At 41.0% G+C, this 20,473-nt stretch overlaps 1 protein-coding gene across 1 annotated transcript in view; it reads right to left on the bottom strand.

Annotated features, from left to right (window-relative positions):
• lrrtm4l1 (leucine rich repeat transmembrane neuronal 4 like 1) overlaps positions 1-20,467 on the bottom strand; it is a gene marked incomplete at both ends in the record, with an annotated part of 70,913 nt that extends 50,446 nt beyond the window's left edge. The window contains one exon of the mRNA XM_083670024.1: positions 20,452-20,467. Coding sequence (XP_083526150.1) covers positions 20,452-20,467 — 16 coding nt within the window. The remainder of the gene's footprint in view (positions 1-20,451) is intronic.
• Between the last annotated feature and the right edge of the window lie 6 nt (positions 20,468-20,473).

Below are 20,473 nucleotides of genomic sequence, written 5' to 3'. Positions count from 1 at the left end.
AAACAGCAACAGAGAACACACAGAGATCAACAGACAAGACACAGACAGCAACAGACAAGACGCAGGCAGAAACAGACCAGACACAGAGATCAACAGACAAGACACAGACAGCAACAAACAAGACACAGACATCAACAGACAAGACACAGACAGCAACAGATCAGACATGGACAGCAACAGACAAGACACAGACAGCAACAGACCAGACGCAGACAGCAACAGACAAGACACAGAGATCAACAGACAAGACACAGACAGCAACAAACAAGACACAGACATCAACAGACCAGACACAGAGAGAGTGACAGTAGACGACAGATGGAGTGAGAACACAGGGTGGGTTGAGCACACAGCTGCTTCAAGCTGCTCTATAGATTCTAATTAGTTGTATTTATTTGCACAAATTATAACAGGTGAAATCCAGACAGTGACTAAGCCCCCAATGTATTCTAGTCCTACAAACACCCCTGGTTATTATTGCAATATACAGGAATTTACCATGCTGCGTCGTCTTGATCATCAACACTATCAACACTATCAGATTCAGTGATGTCAGTCTATCAGTGATTCCACTGGCATTTCTCTCTAGGATCTTGAAAGCTTGTTTTCATCTGAGGATGATACACTTAGGTAGTGGATGTATTGTCTATGATGATTGGCCTCCTGAGAAGTCTTAGGACTACTTCGAAGCCTATGGGCTATTAGGTGATTAGTTTTAGATTTAGTGTACCACAGGAGCCTTTAAAAGTATTTAAACTCTTCAAAGCAACATTATGCACACTGCATGAAAAACAGTTTTCTCTTCTTTCACCATCACTTACAGTGTACATGGCTATTTTGTGGCTGTGTCCTGTAGCTAATACAGTCAGTGTTCTGTGTGCTGTGACCAGCTATAGATCCAGCTATAAAAAACGAGTTGTCTGAGAACATATCTTATTGATGAGAATTAACTATTTTTGTCAACATGAAAGACATATTACCAGCCATTATCCAGCCATTTTGAGAGAAAAGAATCACCTCATATGTGGTGGGTTTTTTTGTGAACTTTTTTTGTGAGCTTGAACACTCAGAGATACTTCAAACGAGAACGAACGGGGGAGGATCTACAATCCCTGGAAAGATGCAAAGTAACAATCACATTAACACAGAATATTATGCAACTTAATCCTCATCTTTCTCAAGTTTTTTTTTGTTTTTGTTGCATTATCCGGATTAGCTTTAATCATGTCAGTAAGCCACCATAAAACATCTGACATGCATGAGAGCATGACAAAATAAAGCATCTCCTTTGATATACCTTACGAATTTAAAGTGTTACATGCACAAAGTGACATTACATTACTGACGATTTAGAACGAATAATTTCCATAGGATCCTATTATGTCTCCAGGTATCTCATTGCCGACAGTCTGCCCTTCTAATCTTTCTTTATAACTTGACATTGGGTCTCACAGTGTGCATTTAATTTTCTTCTCCAAATGATTGGATAGAAACTATTAACAATTTCCCAGATTGGTATCCATTAAGTGTGGATTTCATTTGAAATGTAATGAAGTTCAATTTGCCTATAGCTCTTATTGTGACCCTTTTATCAACCACAATCTCAACCACAGTCTCAAAAAACATTTCTTTCCATGTTTTCCACTTTTTCAAACGTTCCAAAAGAACCTCCTTTTGCTTTGGATGACAGGAATTAATGTAATAATGTAAGTAGAAATTGCTGTAACTTTCCAAAGATCATTTTGCAGTCACATCGAGAGTAGGCAGAAAAATAATAATGTTAAATAACTAAATTGCTAATACTTCAGCAAAAATTGCTAATACTTTGGCAGCTACAGGCTGAGAATGTGGGTGCAGAGAACCTAACCTACTACTAGTTTGTCTGATGCTTGATAGAGAACATTATAACTTATTTGTTTCTGTTTTTTAAATGTACACCATTATCTGGAAACCACAACCTCTGTTTTGAATACATTTTTCATCACTTAAAAAATGTTAATCTAATCATTGATTTTATCCCAGTTTTGGAGAGTGTCTTGAGGCTAGTGCCTGTCAGAAGCCCATACACTGCATGTTTGAATGAATTGTGAAACATCCAATTAAATCAGTAGATAAAAAAGCCTTCAGCGCATAAAGCAATTAAAACTGCTTTCATCCTTATTTTAACTAGCCAACTGACCATTTCAGCTGCAGGGTTTGGAATACACATATGTATATTCAAATGGTCTTATTACTTATAGATGAACGCATGGAAACATGCACATGCACATGTACAGTTTCAGAATCATGTAATCTTTACAAGAGCTAGACATTCAGCTTGGTGTTAAAATGAACAAAAAAAGCATGAGGACATCTGACTTCTATGTTTACTCCATGAGTCCACCCAGGTCATACCGTACCATTAAAATAAGAAAAAATAAGTCTTGAAATGGTCTTCCAGGACTGAATATGGTACTCAAGAATAGCATTCAAGTGTTCGGTCAACACTGAGGGATTATTTCTACCCATACATTCTTTTTTTTGTTCATACAACGACCAGTGTTGATCAGATTGCATGGCAATCGTACAGTATATCACAGTTAACACTTTATATAATTGGTGTATGTGCTTGGCCCTGACTCTCGCGAATGTCTCTCACTCCCCCTCAGTTTTGGACAGGTAAGTGGCTACTCCCTTAAACTTGAACAAGATTTCCTAATAACAAAATTAAATTTAAAAAAATCTTCCATTGGTGCCATTTACATCTGACTAAAGTGAGGCATGCATGACTCAGCGTTCTCACGCTGACTGGCCGCTTGGTTTACTTTTCCACTACTCTGAGATGGGTCGGCTCATGTATGGTGGTTCAGGCTTTTAGTGTATACAGTAGGTGTGTAAGTATCGCTGTAAAGGTTAGAGGTGGTTGCTCCCCTGTTTAGCCAAAAGCATATTAGCAACCAATATGGCTGGTCTGCTTGAGTTCATAGACTGTAAGCTCATAATTCCTTTGCTGAGCCTGTTAAGCTATTTGCATGGAAGGTTATTGGTGTGCTCCCTTGGTAACAGGATGTACTTAAAATGCCCTCAACATTATGATCACATTAATGTATTACAAAACACACTCAATAAAACATGAACCTGGAAAGGTTTTCACATTGTTGAATAATTCTTTGTTTAGTGTACCTCATCTATAGTAGTTAACAGCCTTTCATACAGTAATAGTGTACCCCCAGCATTCAGAGCATTTAGTAGCATTCAGAAACTCTACACCACCAATTCAAAGCATTTATTTCTTAATTTTGTCAAATTTTGAACCGTGAAATCTATTTAATCTGCGTTCTTTCACACTGCAAAGATGTACACGCATCACTGAGATGTACAATGTGTCAGAATGAGTAAGTGGAGGTTTTTGTTTCACTATTACCGTAGGTGGAATGAGGCCTTAGAATGGAATTCATGCAAATACAAATGGAATTCATGCAAAAACCTTCTAAGATAAAGCTTAGGTAATAGTTTATGGAGTTCACACTCATCTTCAGGTCTCAAGGTAACTCATCACACATGTGATGTCCTCCCCCCTCCTCCATTCTTGCTCTTACGTAGGTACCAACACGACTCATGGGTGCCAAAAGCCTTGCCTTTCACAACAGGCGGAATCAGGAGAGGAGTAGACAGGTGCAGTAGCCTGAGCTGTGGCCGGTTGCCTTGGTAACACTGTCTTGTTTGCAGCAAGATCAGTTTACCTCCCACGATGACAGACAGACCAGACAGACCAGACAGACCAGATCACCATGTGTATCCATAAGGAAAAGATGTATTCAAAGTCTACAGGAAAGGTATATGTTGTATATAGAACTTACAAGTAATGCATATGGCATATATGGCAGTAATGCATACAATATGCATTGAGAAATGTGTGACATACAGAAACATCTATCACCTACTGTATAAAAAACATATGCAATACATGTAAGGTCTCCCACATAGGCAAGATTTGTGACAATGCAATACGATTCCTATATGTTGTATATGGAACATTGAAGGAGGGATGGAAATGTAGTTAGCACGCTAGTCTGGCTAGCAAGATTTTGCTCGGCCAGTGAGATTTTGGTCCTCAAAAATGGCTAAATCACAATTGAACTTTCCCAAATGTATGTCGGCGTACATTTATGGGAGATAATAATGATATAGTAGATCAGATATGAATTCCAACATTGTTTATGTGTCACGTATTCACACACACACACACACACACACACACACACACACACCACACACACACACACACACACACACACACACACACACACACACACAAACACACACACACACACACACACACACACACACACACACACACACACACACACACACACACACACACACACACACACACACTTCACACACTTCACACACTGACCTCTACCCCAGTCCGAGGCAGACCTTGTTAATCACATGTCTTGGAAGGGACCCGGTTCTCGTTCATCCATGGTTCCCTGGTAACCCATGCAACATGTAGGGTCTGAAAACTTCAGTGTAGCTAATTCTAAAATTCAGAATTAATCCCAACCCTGATCTGAAAACACAACACAAAGATGTCCTTTAAAGCCCTTTAAAGCTGCAATCCAAATTTGTTCATGCAAATTCATTTGTTTTATTCAGCAAATGGTAGCACAACACTTGTTTTGGTATGAAGTCATGAGTCACACTCATATTTATAGACAGTTCAGTCAGAAACACTCACGTCTTAGTTTAACCATTTATTAAATATAAAATTGTTCTACAGTTAGCCGAGGCGTACTTGGATGGCTCCGCTCTTTTGAGAGCTCCCTGCCGGAAAGTTATAAACAACAACAACACATACATGTATATTACATGGCAGGGAGCCCATGCATCTATTAACCCCCTGATAGATACAGACAGAGCAGAACCAAAGCAGGTGGAGGCTGTGGGTGGTGGTGGGAACTAAAACAATAGCAACAATCTCACAGCACAGTAAGACCGTAGCAGTAGCAGCAACAATACTGTAGGCTACAGAGAGGTGTAGATACTGACGGGTGTACACAGCTAGCACTAACTTAGAGTGTCCTGCCTGAACTAAGTTTGCTCCATGAAATTGCAAGGATGAACAGTTCCTGGTCTTGAAATCAAAATGATAAATACATTTCCAAGCCATACGTTTACAAACTATGAGATGACATAACCTTGTATTTTGGGTTATGATCAGGTAAGACAGCTGTACAAAGTGTTTTAGGTTTTTATTGAAACAATCATCAAACAGACCTCTTCTGGTATAAATTTGGGTCAGGTCAGCCACTTGTAGGATACGTGTGCACACAAGGACACAGATGAATGAGACTGTGGTACCCAGGTGAATGAGACTGTGGTACCCAGGTGAAAGAGACCGTGGTACCCAGGTGAAAGAGACCGTGGTACCCAGGTGAATGAGACCGTGGTACCCAGGTGAATGAGACCGTGGTACCCAGGTGAATGAGACCGTGGTACCCAGGTGAATGAGACCGTGGTACCCAGGTGAATGAGACCGTGGTACCCAGGTGAATGAGACCGTGGTACCCAGGTGAATGCTATACAGTGTTTACAAACAATGGAGTAAAACAAGTTTATATGTTTGGTTTGATGGGGTAAGACAGTTGAAATAAACTCATGAGGCAATTTCAGCAATCTCTGAGAAAGATGTGCAAGGTAAAATAATTGAGAGAATTGTAAGTTTCATGTTGAGGTCAGATATTTTGATGATGCTACTGTTGGTTGTATGTTTGTCATGATAAATGTAGGTGCTGAATCATTGGTATGGTTATATTTCCTCCCATTAAAGCTACTGCATAATGACTGTAAATGTATTTGTCAATTCGCTGAGTAAGTTAGGCCTAAGTAATACTAAAGTGCACTCTGATAACTGCCCTCCCTCCTGCAAAGTGTAGTTTAAAAAAGTTGAAAAGTGGCCTGGGTGGTTCAGTGGTCTAGCACAACGGCCTACAGCGCACACATACTGTATGCCCATGTCCGCATGGGTTCAAATCCGACCCATGCCCTGCTGACATACCCTTTCTTCACTATCTCTATAAAATATAAGAGTAACTAAAAAAAATAGCCTGAAAAGATGACTATGTCAGATGTCCATCTACGTTGAGTTTTGGATTAAATTAAAACTTGAAAACACTAGCTAGCTGATACAGTCGTTAATAGCTTTACTTAATTCTAATGACGATGACAGGCCATATCAGTCAGGCCATATCAGTCAGGTATTCGGCCACAGGACAGGTTTGGCGATAGAGAATGACATTAGGCTAATTGGGTCATGACAGACAGCTATTTAAGGTGAAATAAGAACAGTAAGTTGCACAGTTATATAACCACCACCACCACCACAGAAGAAAGGAACACTTCAATAAGCCTACAATAGGAGAGGCACTCTTTCACACAGATCAAACAAAAAAAAGGTGAAAAAATTATCTGGCTGCCTGACGCTATTTTAGATTTTAACAAGCTGCATGCTATGCTGCAGACTGAGTGGGATCTGGCAAGTTGACCATTATAACTGCCTTCAGTGAAACATAATTGATTATAAAAGACACAAAAGAACATTCAGAGAAGTAAACCCTAACAATTATAGCATTTTTGTGCACAGACTACATGCTTAGAAGTGTTCGTACCACCACAGTAAACAGACATCCTATTGATATTTCATCTCCTTACAGACACAGTACATTACCACTACTCTCCCAGCTCACTTACTACATCCTGAGTAATTAGTCAAACCAGCCAGTGATGCTGATTTTCCCTGCTTACAGCTCGGCTTTGGATAACACACTGTGGCAATCATGTGGGATGATCTTTAATCAGCTAGACTGGGCCTGGACTGGGAACTGTGTCATCAGGCACACAGGGCCATTCTGAGCTCCCATCAGAGCTGTGGTTTCTCACAGGTGCTCAAAAAGTAATGAGGTTTGAGTGCATTGTCTTGTTGTTCATGCAGGGGAAATAGCTCATTTGGAACAAACAACAACAGACCTGAAACAATCAGGTGCAGAAGACAGTCAGCTCCAGGCCTCTCCATATGTCCCTGTGTCTGTCTCTTCCTGCTGTACGGAGGTTGCTGTGCCTCATGGGCGAAGATGCATTTGTCTAGTGTGCCTCATAGGGTGCTTGGACATGTTCTCCCCCCAGACAAGCCCATATTTCAATTCCAATACAGTAGGACATCAAATCAACATAATCACCCCCCCACACACACACACACACCCCTCCCCCCAAACAAACAAGATGGACCCACCCCTAATTACTACTTCATTAACAGCCTCTTGACTGATTGAAAACCCAGTGGAGGTGCTTTCATTACTCATTGATCTCCACTTCCAGCATGATGTGGAGTGCTCTCAGTCTGCTTTCAGTTGGTGTGATTGATAGCTCTAATTAACGAGGGGAATATGGTCCATTAGGTGGCACGTGGGAAACATGCAGTCCATGATAGATTCATCATGTGAAAAGTACAGCTCGCTACAAAAAGAAAAGCTCTCACTAATTACATTGCGCATGATGTGGGTTTCTTCTAACCTGGCCAGTTTGTGTGTTTGTTCATGTCTATTATTTTATTTTGAAACTACACTACACATGTACATATGGAATGTGTATATATACACTCACCGGCCACTTTATTAGGTACATCTTGCTAGTACCGGGTTGGACACCCTTTTGCCTTCAGAACTGCCTTAATTCTTTGTGGCATAGATTCAACAAGGTGCTGGAAACATTCCTCAGAGATTTTGGTCCATATTGACCTGATAGCATCATTGCTGCAGATTTGTCGGCTGCACATCCATGATGCGAATCTCCCGTTCCACCACATCCCAAAGGTGTTCTATTGGATTGAGATCTGGTGACTGTGGAGGCCATTGGAGTACAGTGAACTCATTGTCATGTTAAAGAAACCAGTTTGAGATGATGTGAGCTTTGTGACATGGCACGTTATCCTGCTGGAAGTAGCCATCAGAAGATGGGTACACTGTGGTCATAAAGGGATGGACATGATCAGCAACAATACTCAGGTAGGCTGTGGCGTTTAAATGATGCTCAATTGGTACTAAGGGGCCCAAAGTGTGCCAAGAAAATATCCCCCACACCATTACATATTTGCGTTAACGAGCAGTTGAACAGGTGTACCTAATAAAGTGGCCGGTGAGTGTATATAAAATACAGTTTAAATCAACCTTGCTTGCACTTTTTCATATGGAGATACATAATAGTAGAAAAACAGAAGTATGTGGTCCCTTTCAATGGTCACTTAAGCACATTCTATTGAACTACTTATCATTGTATCTCCTCAAACACCTTTTCTGAATGGTTTGATATGACGTCTCTTACCTCATTACCTTTGACGAAATTGAATAACTTACTGAAAACTAATTATACAGCATTGTGTGCTGTAGGATAATAGAATATTGAGTTGAATTTTTAAGGTATTAGGATATGAAAAATAGACTGACTGGCGGGTTTTCAGATAAAAAGGATACACAGAAGGACGAAATCATCATTATGAGCTGTAAACAGCAGAACGAATAATGAGAACACACTAATGTGTCCTACCACAATACAAACAACTCAAGGCTGTTCCATGACAGCTGTTAATTGTGTAGAAAGAATCTGACTAGTGCTTTTGTGAGACAGGTGGAAAGAATATCATCAGCAGCCAAGCACACATACACACTGCATTCAAGACCTTGAAGGATGTAGTAAATGCCCTTGAGAGAATGCAGCTGTTCTTTACTCATATTCCAAGATTAAAGAATGTTGAAAGAATGTTTGATGAACTTACGTTGGTGTGGTGATGTTCAAGTGAATATTGAGATAATTAAGATAATTCAGAAGAGAACTGCAGTACACATAACAATGTTTTGAAACTAAACATATTCCTCTTGCTGTCTTAGCCTACACCATCCCTTGGTTAGCTAACGTAGTCCCTGCAATGATGATCAGTAAAATCTGTCGGAGGCTCAGATGAACCGAACACCACACTCAGCACACTTCAATAAGCCTACAGAATTACCTACCTATTGTTCATACAATAGGTCCATTTCAATCAAATATAGTATACCTTAAATAGAGGATACGTAAACTCTCATGGTGAGTTACTTATCAATCAATCAAAGTTAAAAATGACAGAAAAGTTATTTCCAGATCAACAAAACAAATATTCAACTGACATCTTTTATGATTTCACACAGAAGTCACACGTAAACATCTGGGTACATTATTTACGTACAATATTGTACATATGGATTGATGAGATCACATTGCACACACACACACACACACACACACACACACACACACACACACACACACACACACACACACACACACATACACACACACACACACACACACACACACACACACACACACACACACACACACACACACACACACACACACTGACCACAGAACACATGCACAGTTGGAAGGACATGCTTGGAAGCTATATTTGCTCGTAAAAGAGAAACGGTTCTGTAACATTTCAAAGTACAAAGCAGCTCCCAGTAGCCTGAAGGAGCTGATAGACAGGGACAATACAAAGGGAGTTTCTTGGCCAGGCTACCCATCTCCCTGCCAAACAATGCGAGCCACACTGAGGAGCACCACAGGAAGCCATCTTGTGGAACCATGAAGGCATCTCACGCTTACAGCTCTTGGATCTAGGTTGTGAATTGGGACTTTGTCGAAAGGAGGTTTTATGCACAGAAGTAGATGCATCTTAAACAGCACATGTCATTCTTATTCTGGGTGCTTGCTGGCTTGTCTGCTACGATCATTAGCATTCACCCCAAGCTCTCTAGGTCATGTTACTGTGTTGAGTTGCCAGATGTCCACCTAACCTGTGCTCCATAACTGGCCACTGCTGGACCTGAGGAACTGTATCTCAACCATGTCCTGCTACTGGAGGCCTGGACCCTCACTGTGGCTTCTCTACCAACATAATCCTGGAATTTATGTAATTCCAGGGTCAGCCATCTTCACCCCCCCCCCCCCCCCTCAGGGAGAACAGAGCTCTGGACTCAGGGTCAGACATCTTCGGCGGCACTGGAGCAGTTAGATTTGCTTAGATTTGCTCAAGGGCACAATGGCAGTGGTAGGCAGTGGTAGGCAGTGGTAGGCAGTGGTAGGCACCTTGGATATGATGCCAGCAACCCTCCAGTCACCAGCTCACATCCAGCTCCCTCCTGGGGTGGACAACAACCTCTCTAACCTCTAGGCTCCCTGCCGCCCCATATATATATATATATATATATATATATATATATATATATACATATATACATATACACACATATACTGTACATACATTCATCCTGGCAGAGTACACTGTGTACTTACAATATAAAAACAAAAGCAGTTGTCATTGTATGGCATATAGACAGTGATCCTCACTGCACTCTCTGCAGGCCAAAGTCATTTCTATAACATGATAACATGTATCCAATCATCTTAACTCTCCACACCTGGAGGTGGTCTAGTCAGCAGAACTTGGCCAGATATGCTGAGGCCCAGGGCTCAGAATTTGCTGTCATTAGCAAAAAGGGCCAAACATATTCATAAAATGATGAGATGCTGTGTTATCCACCTCTGGTTGGGATTTTACCAGGCCGAGCCAGGCATTTCCAAGAATCAAATCAACCTTTTTTTGCATTTGCGTGGTATTTCACTTCATGAATAGGTTTGTGTCAGAATGGGTGTTCTTGTCATTTGTAAAAAGCATGCGGTTCACATTGCATTCAGCAATCCTCTCACCATACACTGCCATGGAGAAAAGGACTCCAGGGGACATTTCAAAGACATCAATCTATCTCCACAGTCAAGGCATTTAGGCGGGGTTGCAGACACGTTACATGCTCACCCTTGGGAAATGAGGCACAATCATGTAGCAGTGTAATTTATGCATAGTTATATACGAATAAGCCAATGATTGCATAAGTGTTTCTAAATCTGAAAACCATTCCTTTAAAAAAACAAAACAATGTAATAATACAATACAGTTTGCAGTAACCGGGGCCAAGTGAATGTGAGAAGAGATGTTTTTTTATCATACACTGTAGGCCTGTATGACACAGTAATTGAATGTTAATGTCTCCTACATTAACACAAATTATTAAAAAAAGGGACAGAATAATGAGGTGTGAAATATCAGAAATGGAAAAGTTGTTTGTTAAAAACATGTTGATGTACTGTAAATAAACCTCTTATCCAAGGCAGGCCAGGGGAAATGCTACAAAGTGATAATGTATTATGTATTATTTCATATAAAAAATATATACAGTATAACACCCGTTGGAGTTACTGATGTGTTTCAGACACTCGCTGCACTGGTGATGAAGACTCTTTGGTTTTGAAATATGTATTCTCTTTGAACTGTAATAGTGTAGGTTAACTTGTCACATAACACAATGAATAGGTAACAGATTTAGACTTGAAAGAAATAAGATAATTATGGATGGGGGTTGAGAGAGAATATGCTTGGCAATGGAATTAACTCAATATAAAGGTTGACAGGAAAAGGTCAGCACCCTATACATGATGGGGTGATGATTGATATCTCATTTACCGTTTAATTGGCCATGTCCCAGGCCCGACGGACATGAGTCCCTCCAGAACTAATGCAGAACTCTCTGCATGTCTGCAAAATGCCACCTCTAGAGAGAGCACAGCTCTGACCAAGATGCCCATGTCACTACAGATGGAAGGAACAAATTCAAGATGGAATGTGACAAGTGGGTAGTAGGACTCCCGGTGAGACAAAACAACTTCGGTCCATGGAGGAACGGTTTCTGTTTTCATTAGGCAGATGGCATGAGTACTGCCTGCCTGCTAATAGTGTCAATAAAAGACAGCTTGAGGAAACCATGGGGCTCTGTTTGAATGGGTGGGAAAGAGTAAGAGGCTTCAATTAGGTCCATAAGATGCCCTCACTACAATGACTACAATGTCATTACCCTCTCACAGGTTGAACTGTCCTGTCATCAACCACAGATCACCCTTTGTTATTGATACAGCTTGAGTTTATCTTCTTTATGTTCATTGGGGGGAGGCTGGTGGAGGTAGAATGTGTCCTCTGATTTATAAATACATCCAGGATAAACACTCAAGCTGTATCAACAAAAGGTTGATGAGAGTAGATAATTATTAAAAAAGGATTGGACAGGATGAAAATAAAGAACATACATTAATTCCCCCCGTAAACTTCAGGCGGTTAGGGACGCGATAAAGCGAACTCTACACAGTAGTGGTCACATGACCAACGAACACAAGTTAACATTACGTCATATCTGACTCCAAAAGATATTTCATGATTAATAATGATTGATAATGATTTACCCATCCCTGTGTGACAGACACTCGATCATACTGGATCCTAGATTCCATTAAGAATATGCAATATGCAATGATCATGCATAAGTTAAAAGAAATCGTGAGGAGTTTACACATGGTTTACACATACCTGATGTCAATGACTCGAGTCCAAGTGTTGTTAACTATGCACATGAACATTAGACATGAATGTGAACTCTATGTGATAACCTGGTCACGATTATGTTGTGCTGTTTTAACAGAACCTTTATCTAGCGCACAAGATCACATTGAGGCACATAGGAAGAATGAGAATAGTATCAATACATTAACCAATTTAACATTAAGAGTATCAATACATTAACCAATTTAATAGTTTCAAAGAAACATACCAAATAAACAAACTGTAGTAACAAATGGAAGTTTAAAAAGAACTCTAACAGTATGTGTGTCAAGGACAACACAGGGGACCGGTGCACATAGGCCTCACCGAGAAACTCAAAGAATGCATGTTCTGTATATCCTTAAATATCCTCCAAAAAATAGAACATATATACATATACATATATACATTACAATAGCAAAGGAATTTACAACAGGCAAGGCTATTCAGGGCTGAGAGAGGGGGGCATTGATCACCATTCACAATGGAAGATCAAGCGATCACTGTCTTTGTATCAGCCACATGTAAACACATGTAAATAATAAAATAGCACATGACTGTCTCCACCAAATCTGTCTACAAGAGGATAATAAATTAATGCATATGGTTTTGTCCTTGTGACGACCCCTAATGCACCTAACTGAAGCCTCTTACTCTTTGCCAGGCATTCAAACAGAGCCCCATGGTTTCCTCAAGCTGTCTTTTATTTACACGTGTGTTTGATACCATTCCTCATTCCTCATTCCAGCCATGCATAACAATGAGCCTGTTATAAAATGTTTAGCTCCACCAGCCTTGATGTTAATATACTGGGATATATGAGGGCGGCAGCTGCATAAAAACGCCCCACCCAGAAAGGGAAACGTATTCCACTCTGCATTACTACAGTTATTCTTGTCTCATTTCATCTACTTCAATGAATATTTCCTCAATGTATTCTCCAAAACTTGTGCGCGTGAATAATCTTGGCTGGCACACACACATAGGGAACGCATTGAGAGTGAGCTAAAGCCTGGAGGCGAGTGGGTCACTCATCTCTGTTGCATGCCAAACGCATGCACTCATCTGTATACCACTTAGGTCTCTACTACAGGGGGCTGCAGAATCAAATCACTGTACATATGATCTGATAGAGAGCAAGTGCTTGGCATACAGACACAGATACAGGCACGGCAAAAAGATTTCCACAACGCCAGGGAGCCACCGGGGACACCACACAGACGAACGGAAACGGGACGGATGTGCCACCCACAGGAGATGTCTGTCATTTACTCTTCTCTCCTGTCTGTGGGCATTCGTGCCAGTCCCCCACCACGAGGAAGTGTTGCGACGGCTGGGTGGTGACATCACAGTTGCGCCCCCCGCACCCCATTGATTGATATGAGGGCCGCTGTTAAAGAATGGCCATGGTGGAGGAGAAGATCAGTCTGGGGGGGGGGGGGGTGTTAGAAAGTGAGGAGAGCAGAGAGACAACTTGTTCACACAGAACTAATGAACAGATGGGGAGAGGGACAGATGGAGAGAGGGACAGGAATTATATATACATGTACACATATCAAACTGTGTTCAATTTGTTATTCTCTTTTCTTTCACTAGAAAAGGATACAGTGATGAGTTGGTATTTTAGTTCTCAATAGATTACAAGCAGAAAAATATACAATAATTCAATTATTCCTCAAGCAATGAAACCAGTTTGAGACGACTTTTGCTTTGTGACATGGTGCATTATCATGCTGGAAGTAGCCATTAGAAGATGGGTAAATTGTGGCCATGAAGGGATGCACATGGTCAGCAACATTATTCAAATAGGCTGTGGCATTCAAGCAATGATTGATTGGTAAGTGTGCCAAGAAAACATTCCCCACACCATTACACCACCTTCACCATGAGAAGGTGTACAGGTGTTCCTAATGAAGTGTTTGGTGAGTGTATTTCCATCCATGTTATATTAACTTTTATGTTAACCTTTATCTCACATAAAAAAACAATAGACCTTGAAGTGTAACATTTAAAATACTATTAGGTAATTTTGTATGCCCTTTATACTGTTAGTTGAGCAACAGCGAATAGACAATGTGTATATAATGTTCAATAATGTTGGATATAATGTACTACTTCTACCAATTGCTTTTTTTTTACTATGGTTTCTTGGACTGAATGTGCTTTGTCGGCATCATTCTGATTTAGCTTATCCACAGCTTATAGAGTTGTCAGCAGAAGCCCCTTTTAATAGCACGAGTCTGCTTAATTCATTACCAAATGTAAACTTTGCTCTGGACTGGAAAGCAGGATGAGCATGAGGTAAATTAGACGGTTTATTCTACACCACTAATTACTCTGTAAATTCAAAGCCCCCATGGGAAAAGACGGAGCACACTAGAATATATCTAGAATATATCAGCATCTGAACTACACTGTGAGAAGATATCATTTTCCAATTCCACCCCATGGTGAAATACATTTCCACCACTCTTTTGCTCATGTCAATAAAATACATTTCTTACTTCAAACAACATATTGCATACAAAGAGAAGAAAAGATGTGTCAGACAAAACACCAGGAAATAAAAGCAATCAGTCAATTGTTACTGCATGCTGTTGTCAGACTGATCTCCTTCTTAGATTGTGTGCCTATACACACTGAATACTGACTGTGTAAAGCCATACAGTGTAAAGAGGTTGGTGGGGTGGTAGAGGCAGTAGTCTCACGAAGTCAGACTATCCAGTTAACTGAAATAAATCGATTCACACTATAGACAATGTACAGTGCCTTCGGAAAGTGTTCAGACCCCATCAGTTTTTCCACATTTTGTTGTGTTATAGATTCAATTTAAAATTGATTACAATAAAATAATTTGCCATCAATCCACACACAATACCCCAGAATGACAAAGCGAAAACAGGTTTTTAGAAATTTCAGTAAATGTATTAAAATTGAAATACAGAAATACCTCATGTACATGTAAGTATTCAGACCCTTTGATATGACACTCTTGAAATTAGTTAAAATGCAAAAATGTCATCAACAAATCACTCAATAAGTTGAATTGAGTCCATCTTAATGCAAGGATAATAGTTCATGTCATTTTGGAATTAATGTCTTTGTTTTTATTGAGTGTGTGTGGATTGATGGCAAATTCTTTTAGTCACTAATGGTTTATATGCTGTAATGCTAAGGCCTTACAGCATACAACTTACTCTAACCTTAACCACTGGAAGTTAAGCCTAACACTGCCTGATAATGATTAACTTCTTACATATGTCACGCAAATTCACTTACCCTCACATAGCGTATCTTCAATTGTTGAGGCATCGTCCAAAAATCTCTTTTATGCATCAACCAGGACATGCAATTGGGAACGTGTACTACCGTGTATAGGCATACAATTTAATTAGGAGGCTGTGTTAGCCACTATTCAGGTCCTGAAACCACCTATTATATTTATAAACCAACCAAATACAGAGGAGGCTAAATCTTTTTCCTCAAACATCATGTTTTTGGCTGATTTGGACAAAACACAAACATTTTAACACTATTAATTAGAGATTGGATCCCACAAAGTGCCTCATACAATATCCTGTGTACATGCAACAGGTTAAATCAAATTTTTCAAGACAGCCAGTAAAAAGAAGTTGCAGTATTCAAGCATGGCTCTGAGCTAACTGAGGTGATAAACACCATTGATGCCTCTCTGTCACTCAGCCAAACACAGTGATGCTGAGACAAACATCCAGGTGAACTGTGATTTAACAGGCAACAGTGCAGAGGGAAAGTCATGTCGCACACAACCCACACACCCCACCTCCTCTACCTGTCTGTCAGCGCATCCATCCTCCCTCTTATCTTCTCACAGGGGGGACGTTTCAATGTCACCAGATGCCCTCTCCAGAGTCCCAGCTGTCACCCTCCCAGTCATTACGTCCCCTTCCGCCCTCCCTCCCTCCCTCTCTCCCTCCCTCCTCTCGCTGTGTTCTCGCTGCACCGCTCTGTCAGTGTGAATGAGTCCTGTGCACAGGTGACGACCCAGGAAGCTCAAAGGAACAGCACCAGGGACACAACAGGAGGCCAAGTCTGTGAGAAGACGGGTGCAGGTGTGTGAAGACAGGTGCACCCAAAACAAACAGAGCTAGAACTTAAGAACTGAAGAGGTGATACATGGATCCAGACTCCATTGAGACGATTTTGTTTTACAGCTTTTGGTTTGAGCAACAGTTCCATCCCCTTGAAAAAAATAAATGGAAACATTTGATTGGTAGTTAGTTAGGGAACAGATGCAGAGTGTCACAACATCCACAGTGATGTCCCCTATTAAATAAATAAGATACTGTATGTTCTTTAAAAATGCTGGTGTTGATATCAATTATTTTGGGATACGTATGTAGGAAGTAGAAAGTGCTATTCTAGTTTTCACACCCACATAATAACCCCAACAGATGTGTGTTCATCATGCGGTAGATATCTAGTGCAGCATGTGGTCTGTATCTATCACCGGACAAAGCTCTGTGACAGCACTGACATGAAAGCAACGGAGAGGTGGGAGGGAAGCTCGTTTATGCTGTAAATATGAATCATCATATTAGGATGCATAGTCCTGTGCCACGTGTAGGGTGGGTTGTAACTATGAAGCTGTGAGCATAGTCCAGATTGAGGAAGGCTTCTCTCTCATCAGAAACTCAATGGGGTGGGAGAGGGGGGAGGAAGGGGAGAGAAAGAGAGGGGGAATAAGAGAGAGAGAAAAAGGAGAGACAGAGAGACAGATCCAGTGAAAAAGGTTTATGTGTATGTGCGGCCAACTGTGAAAATGTTTGTATGTCTCAATCACAACCAAGCCTCGATTGTGTTCAACCTGTCTTCATATGATACAAAGGTTTTATTGTCCATTTTCATGGAAAATCATGTTGGGAAGTCAGCATACAAGTACACCAAATCACAAAATCAACACACAAAATCACTAGAATACAACAACACTGGAAAGTAAGGACCCACTATTCCCCAGCATATGCCATGCATCTAACCCATTCTCCATTCAGACCCATGACCCTATGCCACTTTTCAACATGCAACCAGACTAGTTGACAAAAGGCAACTCAAAATCCTAGACTTTGATTGCTGCTTTTATGATATGGTTATATATATATTTGTTTTGCTTTTGTTATGTTTTTTTGTTTTTTTTATCTGTTATTTTATGCACTTTGACATTATTCTTGTAGAACGAAAAGTGGTTTATAAATGTAACCACTTATTATTATTATTATTATTATTATTACTATTATTATTATTATTATTATTATTATTATTAACCCTGGTTTGAGGGCAAGAGTGGAATGAGTGCACATGGAATACCTTCATTACAGTACAAGAGGGAACGTCCGACAATTAAAAAGGAACATTGACATGAATTAATGAAATTAACATAAATCCATACAATTAACTAAACTATAGATGGAGGTTTTCATGAATTATATAGACATCAATGGACCGTGATAACAGCCTGAGGAACCTGTTTAATGAGCTTCATAATTGTACTATTTCTGAAAGGTACGGTAGAACAATAACAAAGAACATATGGGTTGGCAGAGTCAGACGGATCTCATACGCACTCGTTGACAATTAACATAGCAACGGTACAATCCCTACCCTAACACGTCATTCCATTTCCTGCATTTGAAATAAAGTTTCATCTTAGAATACTAATAATATAATATATGCCAGTGAGTTGCCGTGAGTGCATACATTTTTTAGTATATATGGTCCCAGTGGAAATCGAACCCACAACCTAAGCGTTGTTAGCGCCATGCTCTACCAACAGAGGCACAGAGGACCAATACCTCAAGAAAAAGGGAGTCAAAAGTGCACAACATGGTCAACCATTCATATCTGAAGGGCAGGTAGTTGTCGATGGCGACCCTGATTCCCGTCTCCTGCCGCCGCTATGGATGTTTCCTCTCTTACACACTCCGACTGCAGCTGTGGAGTTCCGCATGCTGTGCGATGGAAACAATGGCCACAGATAATTGTCTGGCTCACTGACAAGATCTCATTGTAGTTTAATGGCGCTTGGCGGCCCCTTGCTAGAGGCTCTTAGGTGGAGGAGTGTTGGGAGAGGCCCAACATAACTCTCTGTCCAAACTCTGCAACGAGTACCCCACAGAGATGAGCAACAAATTGACGCAAGGACGCAACTAGGGGGGAGGGGGGTGTTAGGAGGGTGGTTCTCTGTTCAAGTGGCAGGGTCGACATGGACTGTACAATCAATAGAATGGAGGGAGAGTGAAAGATAGGTAATTATACTGAAGTGAGTCAATACAGTAGTATGGTGTATACAGTATGTATTGCTTTAGTTGGGAGCCATGTGAAGAACAGGTGGGGGGGGGTTAGTCACAGAAGGTAACAGAGACAAGTCGCAGAAGGAAACAGCGGCTAATTATAATCAATCTTGAGGCATCAGAGCCACTTATAATGAAAATTAACATCAAACATTCTTGGCATGGATTCAAAGTGCTCTAGTGTAAATTTCTAGACAGCATAAAACATGTCTAATTAAATGCCCTCTCGAAGTATGAGCAAAAAAACATGTACGTACTTGTGAGGTGGTGGGGCAGCAGAGAGGGCAAATCTGACCTTTATGGTAGAGAGACTTAATTAGGAGCTGTGAGATGTGAGCGGATCAAGCCCTGAATGAGACAGGCATGACGAGCTATCATCTGTGGGGAAGGGGGTGCTCAGCGATGCATACTGTACACAGGGAGAGACATTGAAGGAGAGATAGGAGGCGAGAGAGCAGGAGAGAAAAAACAAGAGTGGAAGGGAAACATGAAAAGACAGAAAAAGGGGCAAGTAGGTTGAAAGGGAGCAAGAGGAAGAGAGAGAAAGAAAAAGAGAGAGGGAGGGAGAGAGGGAGAAAGCGTGTAGAGATGAAGGAGAAAACAAGAGGGTGAAAGGGAGAGTGTGAAAGAGTGAGAGAGAAGTAGAGAAAGAGGGAGAGGGGAAGGGATATAATAGGAAAAGGGAGACCAATGGAAAGACAGAAAAGGGGAGAGTAGAGGCAAGAGGTGAAAGAGAAAGAAAGAGTGAGAGAGAGAGAGAGAGAGAGTGAGAGAGTGAGAGAGAGAGAGAGAGAGAGAGAGTGAGAGAGAGAGAGAGAGAGAGTGAGAGAGTGCTTCCATGCCCAAGAGAGAGAGATGAGAGAGAGCAAGGGTGAGGGAAAGAGAGTGTGTGTCACTGTGATACAAGCAGCGTTGCCTTTTCTCTGGCCAATTATCAGGTGGCGCTGAGGGATGTGCTATGTGCAGACAGGGCCAGTGATGGGTGATCATTCGGGAGGTTTTCTTGGGCAGCAGGGGGCCCATGGGGACAGGACCTGGGAAGGGCCGGGTGGCACAATAACCGCTTGAGTGATTTGGAGCGCATGGAGGAGAGACGGGTTGGGCTGGAGGTCACAACAACAGGAGCTCTGAACTCTCTCAAGGGCTTCAAGCTTACACAACTTTGGGCGCACAAAGGAGAAGAGGGGGAGAGAGAGACAGAGACTTCGAATGTGTGCGTGCGTGTGTGTTTGCGTGTGTGTGTGTGCATGTGTGAGTGCACAGTATAATGCAAGTGCATGAGTTACAAAAATGTGTATACAGTAGGAGTTTGTTACAGTGGATTTAGCTTGAAAAATTATTACAATTATGGTCCAATTGTATGGATTATATGCATGCATGAGTCATTCAATATGCTGAGTTGCATCACACACAAGTGGATGAGGTGGAACAGTCCTATAAACATACTGTATCACATATCATTCCCTAAGCTTTATCCTCTTCTTACATGGTCCTGATACAGTAGGTAACAGTGGCTCGAGACCAAGGAAAATATTTTGATGGATATAAACAGAAAGTAAGTGGCAACACGTAGGAGTGACAGACAGAGAGGATGAAGCCTAAGCAAGGAAAACATTTACTCACCTGACAGGTGTACCATTTTAAA

This window comes from Argentina silus (assembly GCF_951799395.1).
Source record: "Argentina silus genome assembly, chromosome: 5".
Lineage (NCBI taxonomy): Eukaryota > Metazoa > Chordata > Actinopteri > Argentiniformes > Argentinidae > Argentina > Argentina silus.
The sequence above is the reverse complement of the archived record's forward strand: the minus strand, read 5'-3'. Positions and strand labels throughout refer to the sequence as shown.